The sequence below is a fragment of the Scomber japonicus genome, chromosome 19 (assembly GCF_027409825.1).
Source record: "Scomber japonicus isolate fScoJap1 chromosome 19, fScoJap1.pri, whole genome shotgun sequence".
Classification (NCBI taxonomy): domain Eukaryota; kingdom Metazoa; phylum Chordata; class Actinopteri; order Scombriformes; family Scombridae; genus Scomber; species Scomber japonicus.
This window is the reverse complement of record NC_070596.1, coordinates 16,252,039-16,277,563: the sequence shown is the minus strand read 5'-3', so window position 1 is coordinate 16,277,563 and position 25,525 is coordinate 16,252,039. Positions and strand designations below refer to the sequence as shown.

Sequence of the window (25,525 nt, the reverse complement as noted above, 5' to 3'; positions counted from 1 at the left end):
AGCTTTTTGCATAATGTAAAAATCATCCCGTCCATTCAATAAACGGATACCCTGTTAACCAGATCAGTCCCAATACTTCCCCGATATCAATCACTAATCCCAACTAAAAAGACAAATATGCAGTTTGTTTTTTTGTTTTTTTTTTAGAAAACAGTAAAACAGCAGTTCAAAGTGTCAAATCAAACACAAAAGAAGACAAAATGATCAGTCTTTTTTAAAAACATCTTAATTCAACTTTTACCAACAGTTATGAGAGTAGGCATGAGTGAAGATGACCAACACACAGTTCAGGTATCTATAACCAAACAAATATGACACTAAAAAAAAAAAACAGACATCCATCAACAACAAGCGTTAAGACATTTCAGCGTGTATCCCAGAATATATTTGTTACAGTTTATAAAGGATATGACATTTGAGTGTGAGGACGATTCAAATCTTTTTTTTTCTATTTATTTATTTTTGATCCTTTGTTATGAAGATGAAGCTGCGTTCAAGTGTGAGTTTACACTTAACAACAAAAAAACAAACAAACACAGCAGTTGCTTGGTCAGCCTCTCGGTCTAAACTGAGTAACATTAATACATTAGATTCTGTCGTAAAGTCACAATTTAAACTCGCTGTATCCTAAAGTGGAGTTTTTTTTTTTTTTTTTTCTACGTTGAGCTCTGTAGCAGCGCTCGGTGAAAGCACAGCGGGAGCACCGACGATGTAGGATGAGCCATTTCACAGCTTTTAACATCACACGTCTCCCCACTCCGTCCCACATCTACAGCAGTCCCCCCCCCCTCCCCTCCCCCTTTATGCTTTTATCAAGAACAAACGCACCTTTTTTGTTATTCATCCACTATCATCCCACTTAATGTTATAACTAGAAACAAAAGTCCTATAAATTCTGCCACATGAACAAGCTAAAGACTTTTTCTTTTTTTTTTAAAGTTTACTACACATAACTCAATTTTCCATTTCTTTGCTTTCCTTCAGTCTCCCACAGAAATCAAAGACTACAGATTGTTAGAAAAATATTCATTTACATTTGTTAATAAAGCTTTTTCTCCCATAGACAGACACTCTGAATATTAACTCAAGCACAGACTTAAATCCATCTTCTGTCAAAGTCAGATACACATGACTTCACTGTGATGTCAGTTTGATCTTTTCAGGACAAAAAAATATAAACATTTCAGAAGCTGATCATTTTTCTTCTATTAAAGACAGATTTTTTCCCCCCTCTCTTTTCCAGATGAACCGTGTGGTTCAAGTCTAACTCAGCCTGAAGAGGAAAAAAAACACACCTCACTTCCTGCTCCATCCACAGCCCTGTTAATTGATTAAACATTACCGTCTATTGATGGAAAACAAAACATAATAAAAATGCCAGTTAAAACCTCAAAGGAAACGAGCGAGGTGACTGATCACAAAAAGGAAACACTTGGTCAGTCTGATAGTGTTTCTCTATCTGCTGCTGTTCACAATGACTCCATTACTAACAGCTGTTGAGCAGCACAGAGTTAATGCAGCAGCATCTGGTACAGAGGCAGAAGTTATTGAATATATTAAAGGACCAAACTGATGTTTTAAACAATTTACAATACTGCCAACTATTGCTAAGTCATTTTCCATCAGGTATAGAGGAGAGTATCTGGTCATTGTTATAAGATATGCAAATCAAAACGTACACGTCGACATCATATATATAGTTTTTCTCTAGAGTCCAGATGTCTTTGTCAAAATCTCACTTTGGAGCTTTTGATTGAATCACATGATCTTCCTCAGCAGATTAATTTCCTTTTTTTTTTTTATCAACTGTACACAGACTTCTCATCCATGTTGGTCACTTTGATGAACTCATGGTGATGTCGTTTTTTGTCAACTCATTTCAAATCATCTGGCTCATTTGGCTACAACCCACCAATTAGAGCTCCGTTTTGCTCATCCCGTTTGACACATCATGCATAAAAAGAAAGAGCATAGAAGGACAATCTGTTTGCAAATTGTCGAGTGCTACTGAAGGCTGTGATTCCCAACAGACGACAGGTTCGCATACATACATACAAAGTCTGCACAGTGCGGCACTTAGATAGCATTTTTTTTAAGACCACTGAGATGTTTGTGTCCGCGTTGCACAGTAAACATGTTGTGTCTCTTTGGAAGCAAAAAACTTTTAAGGCCTCCTTCATGTCAGCGTTTCTCATTTTGTGTGACTGAAGCAGACGACATGGATCACAGGGACGTGTCGCTGGGTGACAAGAGACACAAGGTGGTTTTTTGCTCAGTTCATCTCCCAAGTGCAAAAAAAAAAAAAAATCTCCCAAAGTTTTTACAACCTGATCCCACCTTTGATTATATAAAAAGGGGTCAAAATGCCAGCAAGCAACAATGTAACATTATTGTGTGTTGTAATGGAATTCATCAGTGTGTGGGACTGAAGACAGGACGGGACGCTCATCCTGACTGTTTTAGATGCACAGCTATGCGATTCATGATTCATCTATCAAACACGATGGAAACAGACCTCTTTAGATACATCTATAGGAGAGGTAGCCCTCAGATAAACATGCTTTAAAGATCATCACAATCTCTCTCACTTTTCAACCGTATACATTATATATATTATTTAAATCTTCCAACTATAACATTTAAACAAGTCTTTGTGAGAACATTAATAACCGTTATCTCTGTAAGTTTAGATTATTGTAGAGGTAGTGGTGAAACTAAACTGTAACAACGGGTCCACTATGTGAAGCAGACACAGGTCATACTAACTGGACTGCGGCTGCGATACTTGAGCTCTACACGACAAGCTGCAGCTCCACGTGAGATGAGCGAAATATTAGCAACATGCACCACAAAAAATGAGAGTGGACGATAGCTGACACTAAGCTGTCCTCAGCAGCGTTGACTCCTAATCTTACAGTCTTTAGATATAATGTATGTGTTTCAGGAGAACTGAGAGTAGAGAAAAGTCAAGTCAGAACTTTAATGGCCCCATATTGGCTGGATCCTCCACCTTAACCTCAGGCATCATTTTCTCATTCTAGCTATTTAACATTTTCTCTATGCAGCAGCATTTCAGATCTTACCCTAAAACTATCTGTATGGAAATGTTTTTGGCAACATGTTATGGCTCAGTAATTTTCTAATAACATCCTGAAGAGCACTTTGTAATTTGGTGCCAATAATCAGGAAAATAGGAATTTGCTTTGAATAAAAGCATAATTTAAACCCACGTTGAAAGCCTTATTCTCCTTATGTGTTACATGGCATGCTAGAATAATATACTAATATCACAGCAGAGAATCAGTTGGAATTAATTCATTGAAAGTAAACCAATTAAAAACAGTCTATTTTCCATATAATTGTATAATTACATAGTTCTTACATAGTTACATACGGACCCATAAAAAAAGGCATTTAAAAGCAATAGCTGCTTTCTTTGTTTTTATATATTGAATAATTTGCTAATTGATCAGGACAAATTTCAAATGTAGCCACACGCATGCTATTCCCGTTTTGTTTTAATAGTACAACTGACTGAAAATGCACCAAGTTCTATTTAACTTCTCTCTACCTGCAGCCAACATGTTGAGTCATATGGACTGGATCCTTTTCTGTCATTACATAAAAGATTATTGGTGCTGCTGGAGACGGCTCACAGCACAGATCCAAACACTATTACAGTAACAGCAAATGTAGATCATCGTCAGTACGCTCTGCTTCACATCAAAGTGTTGGAACGCTGACGCTGTTAATGAGTGTGGATTTGCATTGCTGGTTTCCCACCCGTTCACCCTCAAAGGCTCGGGAATCATTTTAAATCACAGGACTTTCTTTTTTTTTTTTTTTTTGAGTGCTGCAAGTTCTGGTGTTGTCAAGCTTTGACAGAAAGACATGAGGTTTGGCCTGAATATGTCAGGACGAACGCTTTAAGACCTCAGAAAAAGACCCTACTCCCCTTTGAGCAAAATCTTACTATTTTCAGGGACACTTTGACATTTTGATTTTAGCCAGCTTTTTTTTTTTCTTCAATTAACAGGCACATTTATCTGCTTTTGCATCTCTGACAATCACAGCAGATTGTTGGCATTCCTCATTGAAACACAGGAGCATTATGTGCTGCAGATCAAGGGTCTTAGTGAGGAATCATGATGAGCAACTTCACAGTTAACTGATTAGCTAGTACAAAAACCTATTTGCTCATAGTACAACAAGTGGTATTGAAAAAAGAAAGTGACTTTCAAAGTGTCAAAGTTTCCAGTTAAAGTCAGAAGAGGAGTTGAAACAAAAGCAGATCTTTGTTTGCCCTCCTGAGCAGATCCATTGCTATTCCGCTACATCTACAGTGCAGATAGTGGTGGTGTTATTTTTGCTGAGGAAGCCGGAGAAACATTTAGTCTGAGAACGGCTCGAGTGGTGTGCTGATGAAAGAGAGAGCAGGGAGAGGTAGTCATGCGACGTTATTCATTCAGGAAGAGTGTTAGCATGAGAGAGGAAGAACAGGGCGGAGGAAGTTGGCGAGAGAGAAAGAGCAGGGAGGGGAGTGAGATGGAGTGAGTAAAGCAAAGGCACGAAAGATTGAGTACAAAAAAACAAAACAAAAATAAACAAAAAAAAAAAACGTAACCCCTTTGTTTCAGTAACCCAGGAGTGAGCACGAGGCTTGTAGTGGCCGGTGCGTCGGTCAGTGAGTTAGTCAGTCTGTAAGCTGGTCAGCTCAGCTCTGGCATGCCTCGACGTGTCTTCCTGCTTGGTTAGCTACAGTACTAAGCCTACTGACACAGTGATGGGGGTCTCTCAGGCAGGCTGGGAGGCAGCGTGTGTGAGTGTGTGTTGTTGTGCATGTTTGTGCCAGAGTGAGAAGGCAGCAGGGCCAGTTCTCAGTATTGTCCCTTGAAATCGCTTCTGTCTATCTGTCTGTCTTGGGGGGGTGGGCCTGTAGCCCTCAGCTCGCTCTCCTCAGCGTCAGCCTCTGCAGTGTGAGTGTGGACCTCAGTATCGGTACATGTCGTAGGTACTGACCCAAGATGAGGGAAAAGCCCACGTGGGGAACCTGTGGAGGATTTCCTCCAGCCGAGCAGTCCTCTGGTCTTTCCCAAAGAAATAGTGAGCGGAGATGGCAACCGAGATTATTCCCTCAGGGCCCGATGGGTCCGGGTCTCTGGGAGGCTAACAGAAAGAGAAAGAAAATCATGAATATGTCAGCACAGACTGTCATATAAGAGGTGAAAGGACCAGATATAGCTAGTTTTCCATCCCTCAGAAAAATCCCATCACCTTTAGCTTATATGCTGGATGTTTTTAAGGTGTCATATTCATCTAAACCCTGAGAAGGGCAGGCAGTCACGTAATTCAAACAAATAAATCTCCAAACTAAAGTTTATAGGTGTTCTCATGACAAAAATGCTTTGTTCTCAAACGCAGTCCAGCTGTGCTCTGGCTGGATCTGATCTCCTGCAGGCATCCCAGAAATCCAGAAATGTTAGGAATGAAAAGAAGGTCTGAAAGATGTCCTGACTGCTGTTGCATCTTTCTCGAGTCTAAGAAGCACAAAACCACCACAGCAACTGATCATATTAATGTGGCCTGGACCACAGTCCTAAATACATAAGTTACAACAGTATGAAGAGGGATACGTTCAATATTTAACACTGAAAAAGGAATGTCAATATCACCGTAAAACAAATCCCATCACAATTTTTCTTCCAACCAAAGCAACACTGATGCTTTCTTAGATTACCTCCACTCACCAAAAGCTGTTTAAATAATTCACATAACAGAGCATATGAAATGTTAATAAGGACAACAAGTGCGGAATGTTCCTTTTAGCTGCAGACAGTACCTGTATTTCAAACCAGAAGGTCCACATTGGGGCATCGAGGCCGTGGGAATAGAAGACAAAGTATTCTCCACTCAGGTCAAACTGGGGTGTCCCATCCCCAAAGGACCAGGTGGAGAGGCTGGCTCCTCGGTGAGGCATCAGGTACAGGGACATGTGGCTTGGGCCTGCACAGGACAGCAAATCACACATTAACATGCACATACACAATATATATCCAGGTCAGCTAGCTGTGCTGGAAGATATAGGAAAATGAATACATTATTTAGATTTTATGATCTCATATTTATGTATTATATGCATTATTGATAGTTTAAATCTGTGGCAGCAGCTGTGCTGTAATGGTCGTAGGACCAAACACCCAAAACTGTAAGTGGAGTCCAAACAAAAACTTCATTCATTCAGATCAGAAATGGCTTGAAAATCTTGTAGCCTGAATTTTAAATTTGGAGTCAGAAGGACTTCTTCATCTGATTCAAGCAGATATTTGCCCAGTTGTCATAGAAATGACAAATTTCTGTTTGCTAATAAAAGTCCTGAAAGTTCTCAGGAAAACAGAAAGTTGAACATTTCCATGACAACTGGATAATACTGGATATCTACTCGTGTGATATGATCCAAACCCCCTAAATGGACTCCATGGTAACATTGCTGTACTATTTCCAAGATCACAAATGATCTTTCACTCTCAATAATTTAATGTAGTTTCAAAATGTCAAACTCTTGTCCAAGAACATTCCCTGCATTCATAATCTCAATGCTGACTGTAATCTCTCCCAAATAATGCGTCACTGAACCGGTCAAATGGCTAAAGTCCAATCTGAAGTCACATGACACTGGTTTTTACGAAAAAGTTTTTTGATTTTGTTTCATATCTCTATCTGTAACTCCTCAAAAGGAAACTTCTCTAGTTCTTTGTCAACGTGAAGTGCTACTGACCTTTGGCACTGAACGTCATCTTGATGGTTCCCCAGCTGGTCTCCTCTTTGGACAGCAGGCTGAACTCCAGCGGAGAGCTAGGAGACACTTCTGGAGCAGGAAGGTACCAGTTCTTCCTGCATATGCACCAACATATGATCGAAATTATGAAAACAATCAGCCTTCATACTACAAAGAAGAAGGAAGCAGATAAACAAACACTGATAAACAAAGAGTGGAAGAATGCGCATTACTGACTTGCTGAGGAACTTCACTGGCAGGTACCAGGGGTAACCGCAGAAGGGCCGGTCCTCACGGCAGTGGGTGCGAACACTGTCATTGATGTCAGGGATGTGGGGTGTGACGTGCTGTATGCCTGTGTAGTCAAAACTGTTGATCCAAAGACCTGAGTCTCGACTCTCTACCTGGCCCTCAAGATTGTGGAAGGTCCGTGTTGTATGCTGCAGGTAATTAATAAAACGTGCAAAAATATAAATAAACACTTTCCTTCAAATTTTCTTCCTTCTTTTTATTCATTTCAATATTTTTCCCATTTTCCCATCCCAACATTTTCCCATAATTATAATAATCTAATAATCAGAAAAATGCACACTTTTCCCTTACCCTTCCAAGAGGAAAAAAGTGAATATAAAAGTAAATTCATATGTTTTTGTGAACAATTTGTGCTTCTGTGTGTGTGTGTTGTGATTTTTAACCTGTAGGAAGACTCGTTTTGGTCGTGGACTGTCTGGATCGGCTGAATAAGGAAAGAAGACACTGCTGGACACCAACAGGAACATGACAATGAAGACTGAGCCCAGACCCGCCAGGATCCACTTAGTGCTCCGTACCAAATAGATGAAATGAAGCTGCGACAGACAAGAAAACACAATACGTGACTGGATGAACAATCTACACAGCGGCCTTTCTGAAATTACCGCCAGTTTTGCCCATTTTTGTTCGTTGTTGTGCACAATGTGGGAACACTTACGAAAAAAGAGGACAGGAAAATGGTTGCCAGGGTGACGAGGGTGGCCAGGACTAATTCTGGGGGTATCTCTGTGCCGCTGCGACCCATGATGGGTGTGAAAATCTCAAAGACCACCCAGATGAGGAACATGAAGTGGACATATGGCAACGCCAGACCCAACAAATAGAGCACACTGTACTTCACTGATGCTCCTGCAGAAAGACAGACAGACAGTTTATTGTTTATCAAGAGCAAAACTAAACCATCAGACCCTACAGCTACAGTATGACAATCCATCTTCAACCCAATCAAACAGTGTACAGTAAAGACTTTTTCACAGGAATGTGTAACTTGAGTAGAAGGAAGGGTGTTGTCAATTTTCTGTACGCACTACTGACGGATTTTTAGTTTTTTAAAAACTGTTTTGAAGCTTAAATAATTGATTACCATTTGCTCACATGCTGTATGTAAAGCGTTTTGCTAGATATTCATAATTTCAAGCAGATGGCATATGTGAAAATGTTAAATACAAAGAGGGAGACAACTGGTTAGAACATTATTATAATTATAAAAAGGGTTGTTTTTCTATTTTGTTGTGACCTCTAAAAATGTTACTGTGGCCAACAGAGCACAATATTATTTATGATTCAGGCATTTACTCAGACACAAGGTGACATATAAAGTTGGCATTACATCATGCGTTGCAAATCTGAAATGGGCTCAAGCCTTGTAGAATTAGCCAAAAGCAGAGAGTTAACCTAAATATATGCCCAGTAGTTTAGAGCAAATCCCAGTTTCCGAATCTAAAGTGCCATGAACGAGATCATCTAGTTAATCTAATTACAGATGGGGTTTTGGAACCAGGTTTCCGGGTAAGAATACTTTCATCTCTTGGTTCTGGTCATATTAGAAAGTAGTAATTAATATTAATACAATCGGTGTCCTCTGGCATAACACCTCAATCCTTACATTCAACTGAGTTCTCTGTTAAAAATGTGTTTGAGTTTTTATCATTTGCTTGTCATTTTAAATAAAGTTTGAGTTGAGGTTCAATGTTTACCTCTGTGTTTAAATTCCTTAGCTAGTAGCAGTCTGGTGGCCAGAGGAAAGGCCACCATCAGCATGGGTACGTAGGCTGAGCACAGGTCCTGCTGGGTCAACCACACCAGGCTGCAGCACCATAGCAGCAAGCTCACATCGAAGTAGAGATCACCCAGTTCCACTAGACGGACCCCCTGCATGGAAAACACAAACACAGCTCAGCATACAGGGAATATGCATACATGAATACATTATGTTCTTTCAATTTATTTCATTTGCTGTTTTATCTCATTTAAAAAGAGATCCAACTGTCCATAAATGTATACAATTCTTATGTAAACTCAAACATATGTAACAAATAATATTACTTGCTTATGTGGATAAAAGACAAACAAAGAAATATTGTTATAACTTGATGCCTTGTGGTTCATACACTAGAAACTCCTCAGCAAGGTTATTATTGTATCCTGAAACTAAAATGATAAAGAAAAAAAGAACATAAAACCAACAAAGAGCTTGGGAAAAAAAACCCTCTACTGCAGGGGAAATTCACTGGCTTGATTGTGTTACTGTTACTGCAGGCTGAAAGAGAGGCTGTCGTAATATATCGTTACAAAGTACACCATCCCACAAGTGCACAAGGCGGAGGATTCTTCAATTAAAATAAACATCTCGCAACAACTTGCCCGGCTCTTTTCTCAAATTGCCACATTTTGGTCGAATGATTTCTCAGACAGCTGTCATATGGAAAGCCCTCACAGACACAGACACAGACACATACACACACACACACTCATACATAACAAATCTGAGCAGCATTGTGTGGTCTTGCATCAGTGCAAACACAAATACATCCCCAGTGTCTGTGGTGAGCTTTGTACAGCAAGTTCTGGTCTTGATTGATGCGTAGCTACAAAAAACACAGAGATAAGCATTTCTAATTCAGGCCTCTCTGTGTATCTTGACCTTTAGTGCACAAAGAGACTCCCAATTTTAGTGTTACATGCCTCAGAGTAATTTTATTTAAACCAGAATACCAAATTGTGAATGACTACAAGCCAATAAATTTAGAAAAAAACTCAATCTCTTGTGCAGGCATCATTCATGATCTTCTTTAAAGGACTAATGATTCCTTTGTTTTTTCTGTTAAGCGAAACTTGCCAGTGCTGTCTCTCTTGTCAACAAAACACCATTAAAAAACAACGCCATAGTCCCAGTATGCTGGTCTTTCAATAGAGATTTTGTTTCACTGGAGATGAAGCCATGTAGTCTGGGACAAAGGTTAGACTGTGTCCTTTCTGGAAACTGGCCATGATAAGCCGGAGTTCATAATGTGGTTAGCTGCAGCTCCAGATGAACATCAACTTTCTGTGACACTTCCAACCTCAAATACGTTCTCATTATAAGCAAGCTGAACTGCAACCAGCTGCTCCTTAAAAGGTTGACCAGAAAAAACATCTTGGTGTGAATAATACTTCAAGCAATGCAAGATCTTCTGACTTTCTGTTTCTGTTGACAGATGGAAAACCAGGACCTTCACCTTCCTGCATTAACTATCAAAAACCACAGAGAGACAGGGCAGTTGGCTCTCAGCAGTGTGTGCATGTGACTTGACAAATAACTGCCTGTCAAACATCTCTACCCTTTTACACTCACGCACACACACAAACACTAATTGTGTTACCACGATGGAGGAAGAGGAACTGTCTGCTTTCTCTGCATTTTAGTCTGCATTACATGAGCTGAGTAAGCCATCATGAGAAATAATAGGAGGAAATAATTTTACCTCTTCTTTTCCTCAAACTATTGTATATATAAGGAAGGAATGAGAGAAGGAATTAACACTCATTTGATTATACTGAACTAAACTAAAACATGTTTCATGGAATGAGACTTATCGTTGGAGATATTAATCTGAGTCTAGCTGATCAACATTCTTTCCACTTCCAACACAGCAAATATTTCAACGCTCACCTTATGGCCTGAACTAATGGATACACAAAAATCTTACCATTTAGGTTTACACAAAAACACACAACTATAAAACCTATGTGTAAAACCTGCAGTGTTTGTAATGTATTATATTCTCAAATGCACCTTAAAATCTCTCACCCCGTAGTAAAGGTTCTTGGCCAGCGTATGTACAAGGATCATCTTGCCAGTGGAGGCAGCTCCGTACAGGCAGATGGAGGCATAGAAGTGGTTGTACCAAAACATGGAGCGGCCCAGTAGAGTGACGAGCAGAGCTACGATCAGCACTGACAGTAGAGTGATGAACCAACTCAGCACCGCTACACCTGTGGCAAAGGCCAAGTCTCGCACGTAGCGACCACCTGAGAGAGATGGAGATGAACGTACACAATCAGCTGACCAAATCCTTCTACAGAGAAATAAAAACAATCTCAACATTTTGGTCCAGACAGGAAATTGTGACCTACCCCCATTGCCAGGAAGCGAGGCTTTCTTGGCCAGGTAAAGGAAAGTAGCTGCAGCCACCATGTAGTTGAGGATGGTGCCGACACGAGCTGGGTAAGCCACCACGACTACCCCTAACAGGTCAAAAAATACCATGTTGCCATGACGATACTCTGAGGAATCTGCCAACTTCTCCGACATTGCCAGGTACTTCAGGACCGCCAGGATGTTGTCACCTAGACATAGGAAGTGATTTTAGAAGTGATGAAGTCAAAAGATGAAACATACGACACATTGGAGGTAATAGAAGGGTACAAAGGCCTGATCCCTGATCCTGACTTAAAACCAAGACTGGCTTGAATTCAAGGAAGTGGAAAAACTGGAAAATAAATTGCTTTATTGTGGTTTTTCCAACATGTGCAAATCTGCCTGCACTACCAGAAGGAAATTGTTGGTGTGACTGAATGTGAAAGTGACAAAACGGGATTGTGGTTTGCAGAGCTGACACATCACATGCAGTAGACAGAGTTGATTGTTGACTCATTGGAACCATCGGACCAGCAAGGACTGACCAAGAACTGACTGTAAAGAGGTTGTGGCCGTTAATGTTCCTATATGGTCACCTAGACTGTATGATCTGCAGAAATAAAACCACAGGCATGCACACACCAAACCATGTCAATAATGAAACTAACACGAAAAAGCACATAGTAGAAAATGAAGCGCTGTTATTATGTATTGAGCCTAACAAACTCTCTGTTACATCACCAACAATATGAATTAAATTAAATTGGATAAAAATGTATTTTATTGGTTTATAGTATAAAATAGATGAATGAAAGACATTTCAGGCCACTAATACTCTCACTACTACAATAATATTCTCTCTTTAAAAAACATTATTCTGTCTTATACGCATGATTACACAGTGAGAATGATCGCAGTATAAAGAGAGTAAAGTGGTGTGAGCAAACATGATTCATGCTCCAAACAGCGGAGTCAGTGAAACAATATGGTGGTGTGTGTACTGTGTGTATGGGTGTGTGTGTGTGCTTGTGTGCCTGTGTATGAGCAGGTCTGATTTATGCCCCTCATAGTTACACAACAGTTGCACTATTGGTTACAATCATGACGTTGAATGTAGAGGCACAGAAATGTGGCTACAGGAAGGATCAGTAAAAGGTCGCAGCATGGGTTATTACTGCCTGAGGCTAAGTTTCTTTTATGTATTGCTGCCTGCAAGTCTGCACGATTAACAGCGCGCGTACACACACGTACACACACACACACACACACGCACGTACACACACACGTACGTACACACACACACACACACGAGACAAAGCTCCATTGTTCTTCCGCCTGGTAGGCTCTGTGTTGTCAGTGTAAACAACTGAGAGTACAACTTCTAATTGTTCTTGGGTTCACCGCTTATCACTGCTTTGAGATCCACCAACTTTGCTGACCAAAACCATTATAAGGTTACATCTAATGAATCATACGCTATAATAAAATGGTTATACTGCCATTCTCTTATTTATGTATGTATATAATATCTTTACAGATTTATGCTACATTTTATTTATTTTTTTTAAAGTGAATTTACATATTAAAGCAATGATAACTTGCAACTTGTTCCTTTTGTCCCAAAGCACTTGTAAAATTGTAGAGTTTAAAGATCCCCTCCAGACATGTTGTACAATATATAAAATACTCTGCTTGGAGTAGGGATATGTATCCAATGTGTTTTTCCCTCAAAAAAAACACAATTACCTCATTAAAATTCCATCTGTTCCTTCTTACTCCAGAAAATCAGTGAATATGTAAATATTGTTCATTTCAAAAGTTCAACAGATGGATAAAAGATGTCTCGTATTCCATTCTAAGGGTATGTGCACTGCTTCAAGTTTCCATATCATACTTGTATGAGTTACATACTCGACCATGATTACTCTCCAAACTAGTTGTGATGCTCATAAGCCCGCCCCTTAAACTCAGCAGCCTTTTAGTGTAAAACTCTGTTTATACATCATTCTGCACAGTGAAGCTCCAACATTCAACTGAAGTAACAATGAGCATTTTTATGCTACCGTTGTGTCTTCCCTCACCTTCCCTACACTGTATCTAGTCTCCGCCTTACAAAACTGTTATGCCTCCTTTTTACAAACTAAAAATACGTTCTACAGAAGGAGCTCTGAAATCTCGCTCCCTAATAATTCATGCCTTTCACAGCAAGTTGCTGTCTGCAGAAGAAGGGGAGGGAGGTTGTCCAGTAGCTGCTGAGGGAGAAAAAAGATGCCAGCTGTCTCAGGTTTTTAGTGCTGACTGACTGGATTCTCTACTAAGTAAAGCAAAGTGATTCAGCAAAGCAGATGCACGTGGTAAACAAGCACAAGTGCGACAGTAAATGTCTGTGGCTGGTATGTACACTATATATGTGTGTGTGTGTGTGTGTGTGTGTGCATCGTTTAATTCTCAGCAAAATAATGAGATTAGCAAAGTGCTGGTTGAAGGATAAAACTGAAATGCACTGCATGTGTTTGTGACAGAAAAACTGTGTTGGCAGTCACTTCAACCCTGAAAGTCTTCTGCTGCAGAGACCGTTCTCACTGTGACAGACACACATCAGCTACCAGCTTCTGAATCTATTTGCTTAAGTATGGATGCATGTGTGGGATTTTGCGTACCGGCTCGCTGTATCGAGTCTGTCAGGATTCTGTCTGCAGTGTCATACTTTGTATGGTAGATGAAACCGTTCTCAATGAAAGCCAGATCAATGCCTGTAAAAAAGAAAATACAAATATGAAGAATACAATAGAATAAAAAGAAGAGAGAAAAATACACTAGATGAAAACATGTTTGCTTTCTATCAGCTGTATGATGAAAGGCTCTTTAGTTTCCATATGGGCGCTCTGTGTTTCTTTACCTGGGATGTTACCAAAGTCCCTGTAGATGCGGAAGTCGGTGTCAGAGGGGATGATGCCACTCTGAAAGACTTCCTGGCCGACCACAGAGGCGAAGGGGTGTTTTGCTGCATTAACGTACGCTTGAACCAGCCACGGGTTCTCTGGACCTGTTGTGGAATGGGAAGTAAAAGCTGTTTGACAGTTGTCTCACATTCCTCAGTTTGGTTACATGAAATAATCATTCTGTCAACAAAGATACATCAACAGGGTTCTGTAACACCATCCTATACATTGTGTACCATTAGTCATTTATGGATTTAGGGATGTAGGCATTTGTTGCTTGTTTAATGTGTAACACATTAGTTGAGCTGAGTAAGAATATCAGATAAAATATGAACTGTAAATGTTACAGGCAGTTCAGCAACCATAATCAGGCTGCTAGCAATCCTTAGATACTGAATGGTGGCAGCCAGCCAAAAGATAAATGGTCAGAACAAGGGCAGATACTGTAGGTTCACAATACAGACTTTGATAATAATTCTCAGTACTCCAGCAGCAACATTATCAACTTCATACTCTCCTTATTTGCAATCTTTCCAGTTATAGGAGAAGGAAATGTTGCCAAGAGGCTGCATATCCATAAACAACATATGCAGAGGAAGCAAACCAGAGGAAAAGTCAACAAACTGAAGAAACCACACCCGTTTGTCAAACAAAGAGTAAATGGTTCAGTACCTGTCTGGAAAACAACCTCCTTGCCCCCAACACCTGCAGCCTCCAAGTTAATGAAGGCTCTCACTTGCTTGGCCCACGGATGCTGGGTAATGAAACCATGACTGGCCTGAGAGAGAGAGAGAGCGAGACAGAGAAAAAAGAAAAGAGGAAGAGTTATTATAACAGAGAAAATAAGAAAAGCAGAAAGAGAGACATTTTAAATTAGAGAGCTGTGGACATGCTAGTCCAACATTTTAATGTGTAAAATATCTGGCACTTCATTTTACCTGCAGGATATTTTCCTCAGCTCCATTGAAGAGGAAGACAACGCCATGGTGAAGAGGAGTAGACTGGTTGGCCAGAGAATGGAGGACTTCCAACATTACTGCACAGCTCACTGCATCATCACTGGCACCTAACACAAGGAAACCAGTGGACTGTATGTGTGTCAAAAATATCAAAATACATACACAATGAGGACAATTTGGGCTCCTCGATTCCATTCACAATTGCATAAAGGCAACATCATTTTCCAACCAAACTGTTCTGAGCCTGCTAGTCAGTGTGAGATATAAAATACAAGCGTATGAGAGTGCATATAACTCTGAAGTATAAATTACATAAATTCTCACACACATACACACACACGGAAATGAGTGGAGCAGGCCATGTGTGCAAACATGTAAAGAATGTGACGACCTGGTAGAGATCCAGCTCCCACTGCTTCTATGGTAGTGAGAGCAGAGAGGAAAAATGGGTAACGGTGAGAGGAAAAGAAAAGAAAGCATGTGAATAGAGCATGTGATGCAGAAAGATTAGACAGGTTCGCATTAAGGAACACAATTTGCTGAGAGTGAATTTGAAGAAAGGCGAGAGAGAGGAAGAAAAAAAATGACCCAAAGATCAGAGAGGGAAATTGAGACATCATGTGCTCCGGCTTTCTGGATTGAATGTGATCATGAGATGGGGGGGGATGTCTGTCTAGGCCCCATTCACACTACTGATGCTGCTGTCACTGCCACTTATGTGAGCGAAATATTAATCCTTGTCCCCAAAAAGTAGTGTGGGACTCCGGGGACGGCATGTACATATGAAAGCCTGAAGAGTTCACCTGTGACTGGAAAAAAAGTAATTATAGGCACACAATTATCAACACAGGTGCCGATCTATGCACAAAAATATGTGTGAGACAATCCACTGCCTTTTCCTTTTTCTTTTATTACCTAGTATACTATTTTTACATGATCAAGGGTTTATATTTCCAAGAAATCAAAAGGTTGGCAGGCAGCGATGGACATGGAAATGTGTGTGTATCTTCTCAGTCCACACCTCTTGAATCAATTTCCTTTTGCCGGTGAAGCTGTGTGAGCACATGCGTGTGTGTGTGTATGTGCGTGTGTTCCTTCAATAGGCTTTAGGGTGTGGAGAAAAACCCAGAAATAAAACTAAACAAGGAAGTGTTAGGTACTGGAGTGTGTTACATATCATCAGCAAACCCTGTTATTACACAGTCTTGATATGATCACCTGACCGCTAGAAGCAGCTTCCTGTTAAAGCACAATGTGACTGGTCTGTAATCATTTACAAGAAGCATTTTAGATCTTCACTTTCACTATTGGCTTGTTACGGCTGTTTATACGCAATCCACATGACTATGGTGCACGACATGGGACACAAGTGAGGGTATTATGATCACTGAAACACTTGAGGACTTGCAGATTGGAAACCAATGACTTCTACACACTGAGGACAAGAGCTGCAGTATCTATGAGAGTGTGATTAGAAATGTCAATGGGAAATACAAAGAAACTTGTTGTAAACTGCTCTTTAGATCAGTAAGATCTTCCACTGCCTGAAATCTTTCCTTATGGCATCCTGTAGTAAAAGGTCAACAAATCAGTCATCACTTCTGCACAACAACCAAGCTGAGCATGAGGGTGCATATTTGCGATACCCAAGAGAGGTTGCAAAAGCAGATATGATAAGTTGAAATCAAATACAGATATACAGAAGGTGCATGCTTGCTACACCAGTTCTTTTATATCCCTTCATCATCAGAAAGCTCACTCAGAGAAAAGGCAGCTTTGTTAAGGAGGAGGAGGAAAGCTTTTATACCTGGACTGTTGGCCACTGTGTCAAAGTGGCAGTTGGCCAGCATGAGATGCTGCGCCCCATCCTTGGGCTCCAGCCTGACAGCAATATTGGTGACTCGGTCATAGAAGCTGGTGAAGCCTCCGAGAAAGTCAATAGAGAAAGAGCCGGTGGGTCGCTGTACATCCACTGTGAGCTGATGTGGGCCTGCTGCTGTCTCCACTCGGATCTTCTCAATCTGCTCCAATAAGTAGCCCACTGTCAATATTTCATTCTCCTGGCTGCCCACCGGCCGAGGGCCCACGCTGGTGATCTGTTCTAAGTGCCGTCTGGATTGTGTGGTGAAGCAGAGAGAAGGAAAACATTGTGGTGCTGTTCATTCCTTGTGGCAGTAAACCAAACGTATTTATTCCATCAAAACATCACAGCATATGTTCACAAGTACACTGTCACTCAATATTATTGTTAAAGACACTTAACTATTGTATGTCTGTCTGTGAGGTCACAGTCCAAAACCGCCTTTAAGTTTCACAAGTTAATATAGGTCAGGCACATTTCCTGAGGGTGTGGGTTAACTGACAAAATCACAAACATACATAGGTGTTCAAGTCTTGTCTAATAACCAATTCCTCCAGATATTACAGATGCATCAACATTTTCACTGTCTGATTACAATGAAACGATGAGCTGAAATGAAACCAGGTTCAAGTCTCGGTCGACTGACACTGTTTAAATTACTGCTAAATTTAAATCAATGCGAGAACATACTGTTAAATTTGGCTTGAAGAAGACAAACTTTTATTCCACTGACTATTGATTCAATGACTGATTGACATTCTATAACAGTCAATTGATAATCGTTTTGTTTTTGACTGTTTGGTCAGAATATAAAGCTATTTGAATACTTTAACTTGCATTATAGAAAACTGTAACAAGCCTTTTCCATTATTTTCTTAGAACCAAAAGATGACTGAAAATAATAAATAATTTGTTGTAATTCTACAAGTAACATTAAAAGTTTTTAAGAGACGAGTGGAGCAACTTCATGACCACACGACGCATGTACTGAGGTAAGGATTTAGATTTAGAAGCAGAAATTAACCTGTTTTTCATTCTTTCAAATAAATGTATCTTTAAAAATAAACAGGATAAAACCCCCTCATTGTTACGTGACCCAAGTCTTGAGTCGACTCACTGTTATGATTTACATGTTATAGAGAATAATTCTGCTTTACTTCGACCTTATCTTATGTACCTTATCTTATCTTCACTGCACAGGCTCCCTCAACAGAAGCAGAACAGGAAATTAAGATAAAATACCAACATGATGTCTGAAGTTTCCAGAATGCCAATATGGGACAGTAAAAAACAAAAAACAGATGCTTTTACTCCTTATATTTTCTGTTTTTAAAAGCAGCTGTTGGTTGTGTTTGCTGCAGCTGCTCATGAAACGCCAGTGTTAGCTCCACTGCACACACCAGCAGAGGAGCTGCTATGACAGCTGATGCTCAGAGCCACCAGTGAGATAACTTAGAAGTGGTATCTCCCATAGAGACCTGGTGGGTGAAGCCATGTGTTGTAGTCCAGATGTTACAACGAGGGATTAAAAACAGCTAATGTATTGTTTTTCCAATTGTTGTTCTGCTTTAGACTCCTAAATCACAATATCCCTCTCCTGCATGTAGTTTCTCTTGAGATGTAAAAGTGGCAGCAGATGACTTTAAAGACGTTGTCTGAACTGCTGCTTTCACTCGTTCTTTACTGCAGCTTCTAAGGGACTGTTTTATGTTCATAACTTAAATCTGGATTTGTAGGGCATGGACTCATGAAAGCCATGATTGTGACCAAAGAAGCTCAGAGCCCTAATCAGTTCAAATGCAGCATGCCTGACTCATTTATGGAGAAACCAGCCAAATGATGGCAAATCCCGCCACCCAGCACTTTCAAGAGCTCAACCACAGCCCTGCTGACCTCAGATTCATTGCCATAATCCCTGCCTCTCCTGCCCTGATAAAAAGCTACTGCTGTATTGTGTGTCTAAGAGGTTGTTTTAAGCATGTTTTAGCATTCTTATCATTTTAACATTGAACATGTGTTTGGTTGTGAATAGGGTGGTTCAGTTTAGGCTGGTGTTTCCAAGTTTTCATCAGCATTGCAACCTTGATTTTGAGCTTCCTCAATCCTTGAGTTGACGCAATTTCCAGAAGAGCTGATTCTCACAATCTGAGTAGGGCTGCAACTGAAGATCATTTTCATCATCTATTTTTCTATTGGTTATGTTTTTGAATAATCAATTCATCTTTAAGTTTATACAATGTCCGAAAATATTGAAAAATATCCAAGCATCACATGTTCTTAAAGCACCAGCCGGCTTGTCTTCTCCCTTCAGAGTGTTCAAATTCAAAAATGTTATGTTTACAATGATATAAAACATTTTTGCTTGATATTAACGTTGATTTCCAACTTAAGCAATTAATTTTAAGTCCATGATCTAATTATTTTAGCTCTATCGGACTGTATATCCAACAGTTGTGTTTACAGTGCGTTTCTAGTAAGCTTTTACAATTTTAGTTTTATTAAATAATTGACTTTTTTAAAGGCCTACCTGTTTATTTCTTGGATTTTATCTTTGCTCCAGCTCCTTTCAATGTGTCCTTCAGTGTCTTTGGATGTCCTGTTTTATGTTTAACTGCATTACGTAAGCCACTTTTAATTGCTTTTGTGTATGAAATGTATTATTCAAATGAACTATTGTGTTACATTACCTCACCCGAGCGCCTTTTTCATTCATTTATTTAACATTTGACATGTTTGTTTTTCGACTTTAGAAGAATAATAATAATGACGTGTTTGTTTGAGGTGTGTTTGTGTCTCTCTGAGTCATCTAACTAGTTTGTGGGCAGGAGATTGCAGATAAGTGCTGGAGGCTGCTGCTTCAGACCGTTGGAACACCTGTCAGCCATGCAGGTTACCTGGGAGGCGGAGGGGACACCCGGTAGTGGTTTCTAGGCGGGTCTGTTGCCAAACTAGAGGAAAGGTTAGCTGTGAAGACCGCTACTCGACATGTACGCTACACTCATCTGAACTCACCTGGCTCTCACCGCGTTGAAGTCGCCACTCGGCTTTCCAATGACGAGCTGCTGTAACGACACATGAACAAGTCCCCACAGCACCAAAATAAACACAGACACCAGGGAGGCAGCCAGCCCTTCCCGCAGCAAGTACAAGCTCACTTCGGGTTTCCTCTTCGCGTCACCGTTGTAGCCGTTGTCCCCGCACCGGTCCCGGGAGCCGTCGTTATCTCCCGGTACATAACTCAGTGTCCCGACTTGTTTTATTCTCCTGACAGCGGTGTCGCTCTCCATTTTCGGGCCAGCGGTACATCAGCTGCAGGCGTCCGCTAGCGTCGCTCTCAGGCTCCGCTTTTTTTTCTTCTTCTTCTTCGTCTTCTTCTGTAGAGCCACGGATCGCACTGAGGGACAAACTTAAAGAGGAGCGGAGTGAATTTAATGAAAACCAAAACGCTAACAGATGGAGGAGGAGGAGTAGGAGGACTCACTGCCATGTGAGCACAAGACAAAAATAAAGCAGCGTTTGGTCAGCAGTTTGGATGAAATGTAATAGGTTACAGATTATTAGTAAATATATTCAAAATGTAATAAGTAATGTAACTGTTTCAATTACTTAATCAAACTAGTAACTTATTACATAAATTCAGGTGTTTTTCATAGATACTGACATGATTTATGAAAAAAGTCAAAAGTCTGGCATGGGCTTCATTGTTACTATGACACAATGAACAAGCCTATTAAAGTCATGATTTATTTACAAAATATAAAAAATATTATTTTCAAACAATTAAAAACAGTAATATATGTATTCAGTAACATGTTAAATATTTAAAAATGAGGGAAAACCCCTCCTGAGCAAAATCTTAAAGATCTGACTTCAGATGTAACCCTGTTTGTAAACATCAACATTTTAATAAGTGTAGCCTGATTTAATTACAATATTATCAGTAACTGTAACGGATTACACATTTATTTTGTAATGTAATTACATAACGCTGTTACATGTAACTAGTTACTCCCCAACACTGATAATAATAAACTTTATGTAGCACCTGTCATAGAAGAAATGCAGCTAAGATAAGTATATTTTATTTACTGCGTGTGTGCAGTGTTCCTGGGATTTACATAGTAAGGACAGCATCTGTTTCTTTTAGTGGGAGTGGGAGGTACTGGGAGCTGTGGTGGTGTACAGTCTGATGGCTGACAATAATAATACAATAAGATAAAAATAAAAGTAGAATAAAAATAGATAGAGTGCATACTATACTACAACAGCCTAGTTAAGGAAATATCCGTATTCTTTCTTTGTTCTATCATTTTACCATACAAAGATTGCACAGTGTGATCGCTCATGTCTTGGCAAAAAAGCGAATGTGTAGTTCCTAAAATGTCAAACTATTCCTTTAATTATGAACTCAATGAACCCTGTGAAACGTAATCCCACAGAGGAGCCCCTTAATGAATCCTATATGTATGAGTCTCTCAAGAAATCCTTCATGTAAATACAAGTGTTTTTCACAAGGAACAGTAGAAAAGTATTATTAGCAGAAATCTCAAAGTGAAGGGAGGTAAGTTTGTTGTAGCACCGTTCAGTAACAAAGCAATTCAGCAGCTGGTGATTTAACGAGGGTATTAAGACCATATATAATATAAACATTTATATTCATAGTTTTTTTTATCATTGAATATTTTTCTAAAAATGCATTAACATATACAATAAATTTGAATGTTATTTTATTTTTATTTTTTTAAGCCGCAATTAGTGAAGTTGCTGTGTATGGGAACACAGTGCATAGAAATATATTTTTATTATGTTGTCAAAATATTACAAATACCTCTTTTTTAATTTGCAAATTTTGTCCATCCATTATGTTCCTGGTTCCTGGAATCACCTCAGTCATTGTCAACATAGATCTACAAGGGTAGACCGAGGTTATGACCTCTTATCTTATCAACATACAAACACAGAAATGCATAAATAAATACATGCAGAAGTGCATAAATTAATGAATGTTCGAAGAAAGAAAGAAAGAAAGAAAGAAAGAAACAAAGAAACAAAGAAACAAAGAAACAAAGAAAGAAAGAAAGAAAGAAAGAAAGAAAGGAAGGAAGAAAGAAAGAAAGAAAGAAAGAAAGAAAGAGCCTAAATAAAAGATTAGTCATGGAAGTTTAGAAAAAAAACGTAATTTTTCATTACGAAAATGTATTGTTTTTCATTTATTTATGCATTTAATGATTTTTTAAAATGTAGTTATTTATTTATACATATGTCATTGTTCGTGCCCCATGGACATTTAGCATTTGAACTGTAATAACATTAGCGCTGTTCTCTTTTTTGTCGCCATCTGGTGGTCGGCTGAAGAAACTGCAGACGTCACTGTATCACAATTTATCTCGATCAGTGACACCCCCATCTTTCTTCTAACAGCTTAATCTTTTCAAAATCCGGTTTAAAATATATATTACATACAGTATGAAGTAAATTCATTATTATTATTCAATCATTTTAAATAGATCTAAGAGAAACTCAGATAATTTATTAAACTGCCATTAGCAATACGTTTAACAATTTAATTTAAACTTTTTTTTAATTGCCAAAAAAAGTTTAATATGTACGATACATATAACACATGCAAAGAAAAGTAAATGTATATGTAAAAGAAAATGTACGCTTTACAACTAGAAATTAACGCTAGGGGGGATCGGAACTATATGAAGACTTTTGACATAGCACAATGTGTTACAGTTTTAATTGGTTTTGGTTTTAGGGTGGATTGAATTGAAAGAATGTATTGTTTGATATCATTGCTAAATGCAAGAAAGCATGGTTTCTTAGCTGTTACTTTACATATGGAATTTGGCCATTGTAATAATAACAACTGTTATTTTTTGGTTTTGCCAAATGGGCAATGCCAAAATAAATGTACACAATAGCTTCTGGACCTTCATACCAAAAACTACAACTCACATCAGTGTCTCTTTTAAAGAAATTTTTTTAGCTGGATAGACTATTAATTAGTTTTAAGTCATCAGCTTCAAATATGTAACTGTGATGACACGTGACAGCGATGTGTACTCAGATTATTTTACGTAAATCATTTGCTTGCTTGCTTGCTTGCTTGGTACTTTTCCATCGACACCCTCATGTAAACATAAACTGCTAACTCGACATAAGCTAACGTTAGTTGTTTGCTCGGCACGTACTTAGTTTTTCACATTAAATTAACTGTAATATGAAGATAATTCAAATATTTTAGTGACAACAAATGGCATACAGTTAGATGTTTCTATGTTATTATCTTAAACTGTGGTCATAGGTCAGGGTCAGTCGGTTATCGCTGGGGGAAGTTACGGTCATGTTACTAGCATTTTTTTCTTAGCTTTTCTGGTTTGTTAGCGATAGCATGAGTGTCAAGCTAGATATAGCCTAATCTTAGAATGTAGCTGCGATGCCTTATTTTTACCCACCCGCAATCCGCGAAGACCCGCCCTATGATGTGTCTGATAGGCTAGTACCTGCTGCCTTAGCTGATTCGATTGGTTAGGTTTTTTATCATATCAACATCAGAGCCTATCAGATGTAGAATAGGGGTGGTTCGTCCCAGAATGCGGGTGGGAAAAAATAACGCTGCTGTGACAATGCCTTCCTGTTTCAAGATAAAGGTCACGGTTTTGATTTGAATGGGGAAAATATAGATATTTCCACTTACCTTTTCAGGAGAATGGAAGAATGAATGAAGAACTGAATCAACATTGTTGTTGTTGTTGTTGTTGTTTTTTGTTGTTGTTGTTGTTTAATAAAGCATCCTTGTGGGTTTATATTATTTACCTTTACCAATAATCCATATTTACAATATGTTCACATATATTCCTATGTGCTGGTCACAAATGAACACATTTAATATTCATGCAGACCCCAACAGGAATAAAACGTAGGCCTACTTGGCAGCAACTGAATATGAAATATAAAAATATAGCTCCAACAAGTAATGTATTCATTACAAGCAATTGTGGTGTTGTTTAGCCTGCCCTACCTCATTAAACAGCATTTAAATGCTACATTCAACATGTGATATATATTTCAGTAGTTGATGAAATCTTCTAAGAAAAAAAGAAAGTCAATTTTTTAGTCATCCCAACACTGCCAGTATTTAATATTGTCTATTTGAAAGCAACACCTATGCCTTTATAGGCTACAACACTACAAAAATGTAAACATTTCAGTGCAATAGTCAAATTTAGTTTTATTTAAAGATTTATGTTTGGGTACTTTCACCTTAATTTAATAGTAGCTGGTATAGAGAGAGAGAACAAGTTTGTCACTGGTATCAAACCAGCAACACTGTCACTATGAAGCATGCGCAGTAACCACTTGCCTATCAATCACCTTCAAATATTGCATTTGTGACAGCCCGACAGACGGTTGCTTTGGAAACATGAACTTGAACAGAGAACTTGTTCTGAACTGAGAACATGTCCATTTAGTGTCGTACAGACGATACGAGGACTGAGAATATTGTTCAGATACATTATCCATTGTACAGAAAAATGGAAACACTCAAACAGAACATAATCAGAGTTAAAACATCCCAGCAGGTCCGATCACCCTCTGATGGGGATTTGTGCATAGTATTTGTGCTTCAATATTAACTGACTCTTTAAGAAAAGGACACACCATGTCTGACCTCCTTCAGTCTGCGGGCTTCAACTAAAAAGGAAGAGAAACTCAGGGTTGAAGAAAACCTGCCAGCGAGCAGGTTAGGTTCACAGAGTATGTTGCCAGGGTAACTGACTCAGAGTTAAGCTGAACTGGTTTTGTGAAACCGAAAAACCAGATTTTCCCTCATCTCAGGGTTAACTAACTCAGAGTTTTCACTAAACCTGCTTTCTGAAACAGGCCCCAGGCCTCAGGTTTGACTTCTGTGTTGTTATTTTTAGAATAACAGAACTGTTGCTACATTTTCTGTGCTTTTTCTGTATACTTCATTAATGTATAGTGCATGTGAGCTGTATTTTCTGTAATAGTTTGGGGCCAACTGAGGGAATGTACATCCCACAATTATAAAATAACACTTGGTTGGCTGATTCCAGTATTTTCTAGGCTTAATATGTCTAATTTTTACTTTCTTTAGGTAAAATAATAAATAACTGAATGAATAAAAAAGGGGTTTTTATTTCAGATCTGCAATGCACATTTTGGAAATGTTATCAATGTAAAGCTTGTTATCATCACATACTGTAAAAACAAAACAAAACAGAAACATATTTGAAAAGTAAAGCTTTTAGCTAGGCTACTCATCTTCTCTATTGCTGCCCCAAAACTGGATTTCACTTTCACTCCCTAGATTCGATTCTCTCGCACTACCTAAATTTTCAAGAATCACCTAAAAACATATTTCTGCTGCCTAGCTATGAACTGTGACTGTCACTATGTACTATATAGCCAAATAGCCAAAGTTCTGATGTCTTTTTTAATTGTGTTTTTATTTTTTGAAGTACAGCGGAAGTGTGTTAACATGTAACTTCCTGTAACTTGACAGTGTGATTTTTCTATCAGCTCCGA

The 25,525-nt window shown here is 39.0% G+C and overlaps 1 protein-coding gene across 2 annotated transcripts; it reads right to left on the bottom strand.

Annotated features, from left to right (window-relative positions):
- Positions 1–1,784: 1,784 nt before the first annotated feature.
- LOC128380511 (endoplasmic reticulum metallopeptidase 1) lies at positions 1,785–20,343 on the bottom strand. 2 transcript variants are annotated; one of them, XM_053340354.1, is made up of 15 exons: positions 19,982–20,343; positions 16,916–17,220; positions 15,088–15,215; positions 14,822–14,927; positions 14,107–14,253; positions 13,868–13,960; positions 11,204–11,416; positions 10,878–11,098; positions 8,785–8,959; positions 7,746–7,936; positions 7,471–7,623; positions 7,013–7,215; positions 6,776–6,891; positions 5,840–6,003; positions 1,785–5,166 (listed from the first exon to the last, which is right to left on the bottom strand). In XM_053340354.1, exons 1-15 carry the CDS (start codon positions 20,254–20,256, stop codon positions 4,990–4,992), a joined length of 2,667 nt encoding a protein of 888 aa, XP_053196329.1. In that variant the 5' UTR covers positions 20,257–20,343; the 3' UTR covers positions 1,785–4,989. The 2 variants fall into 2 exon arrangements, with proteins under 2 accessions (XP_053196329.1, XP_053196328.1); XM_053340353.1 differs by having other exon boundaries at positions 10,878–11,416.
- Positions 20,344–25,525: the final 5,182 nt, after the last annotated feature.

Excerpts from the sequence above, each read along its gene's own strand:
- LOC128380511 (XM_053340353.1), bottom strand. The coding sequence starts at position 20,256 with ATGGAGAGCGACACCGCTGTCAGGAGAATAAAACAAGTCGGGACACTG. Across the intron at positions 17,221-19,981 it reads TTCAACGCGGTGAGAGCCAG|ACGGCACTTAGAACAGATCA; the intron begins GTGAGTTCAGAT and ends CACACAATCCAG. Across the intron at positions 7,937-8,784 it reads TAAGGAATTTAAACACAGAG|GAGCATCAGTGAAGTACAGT; the intron begins GTAAACATTGAA and ends GTCTTTCTGCAG.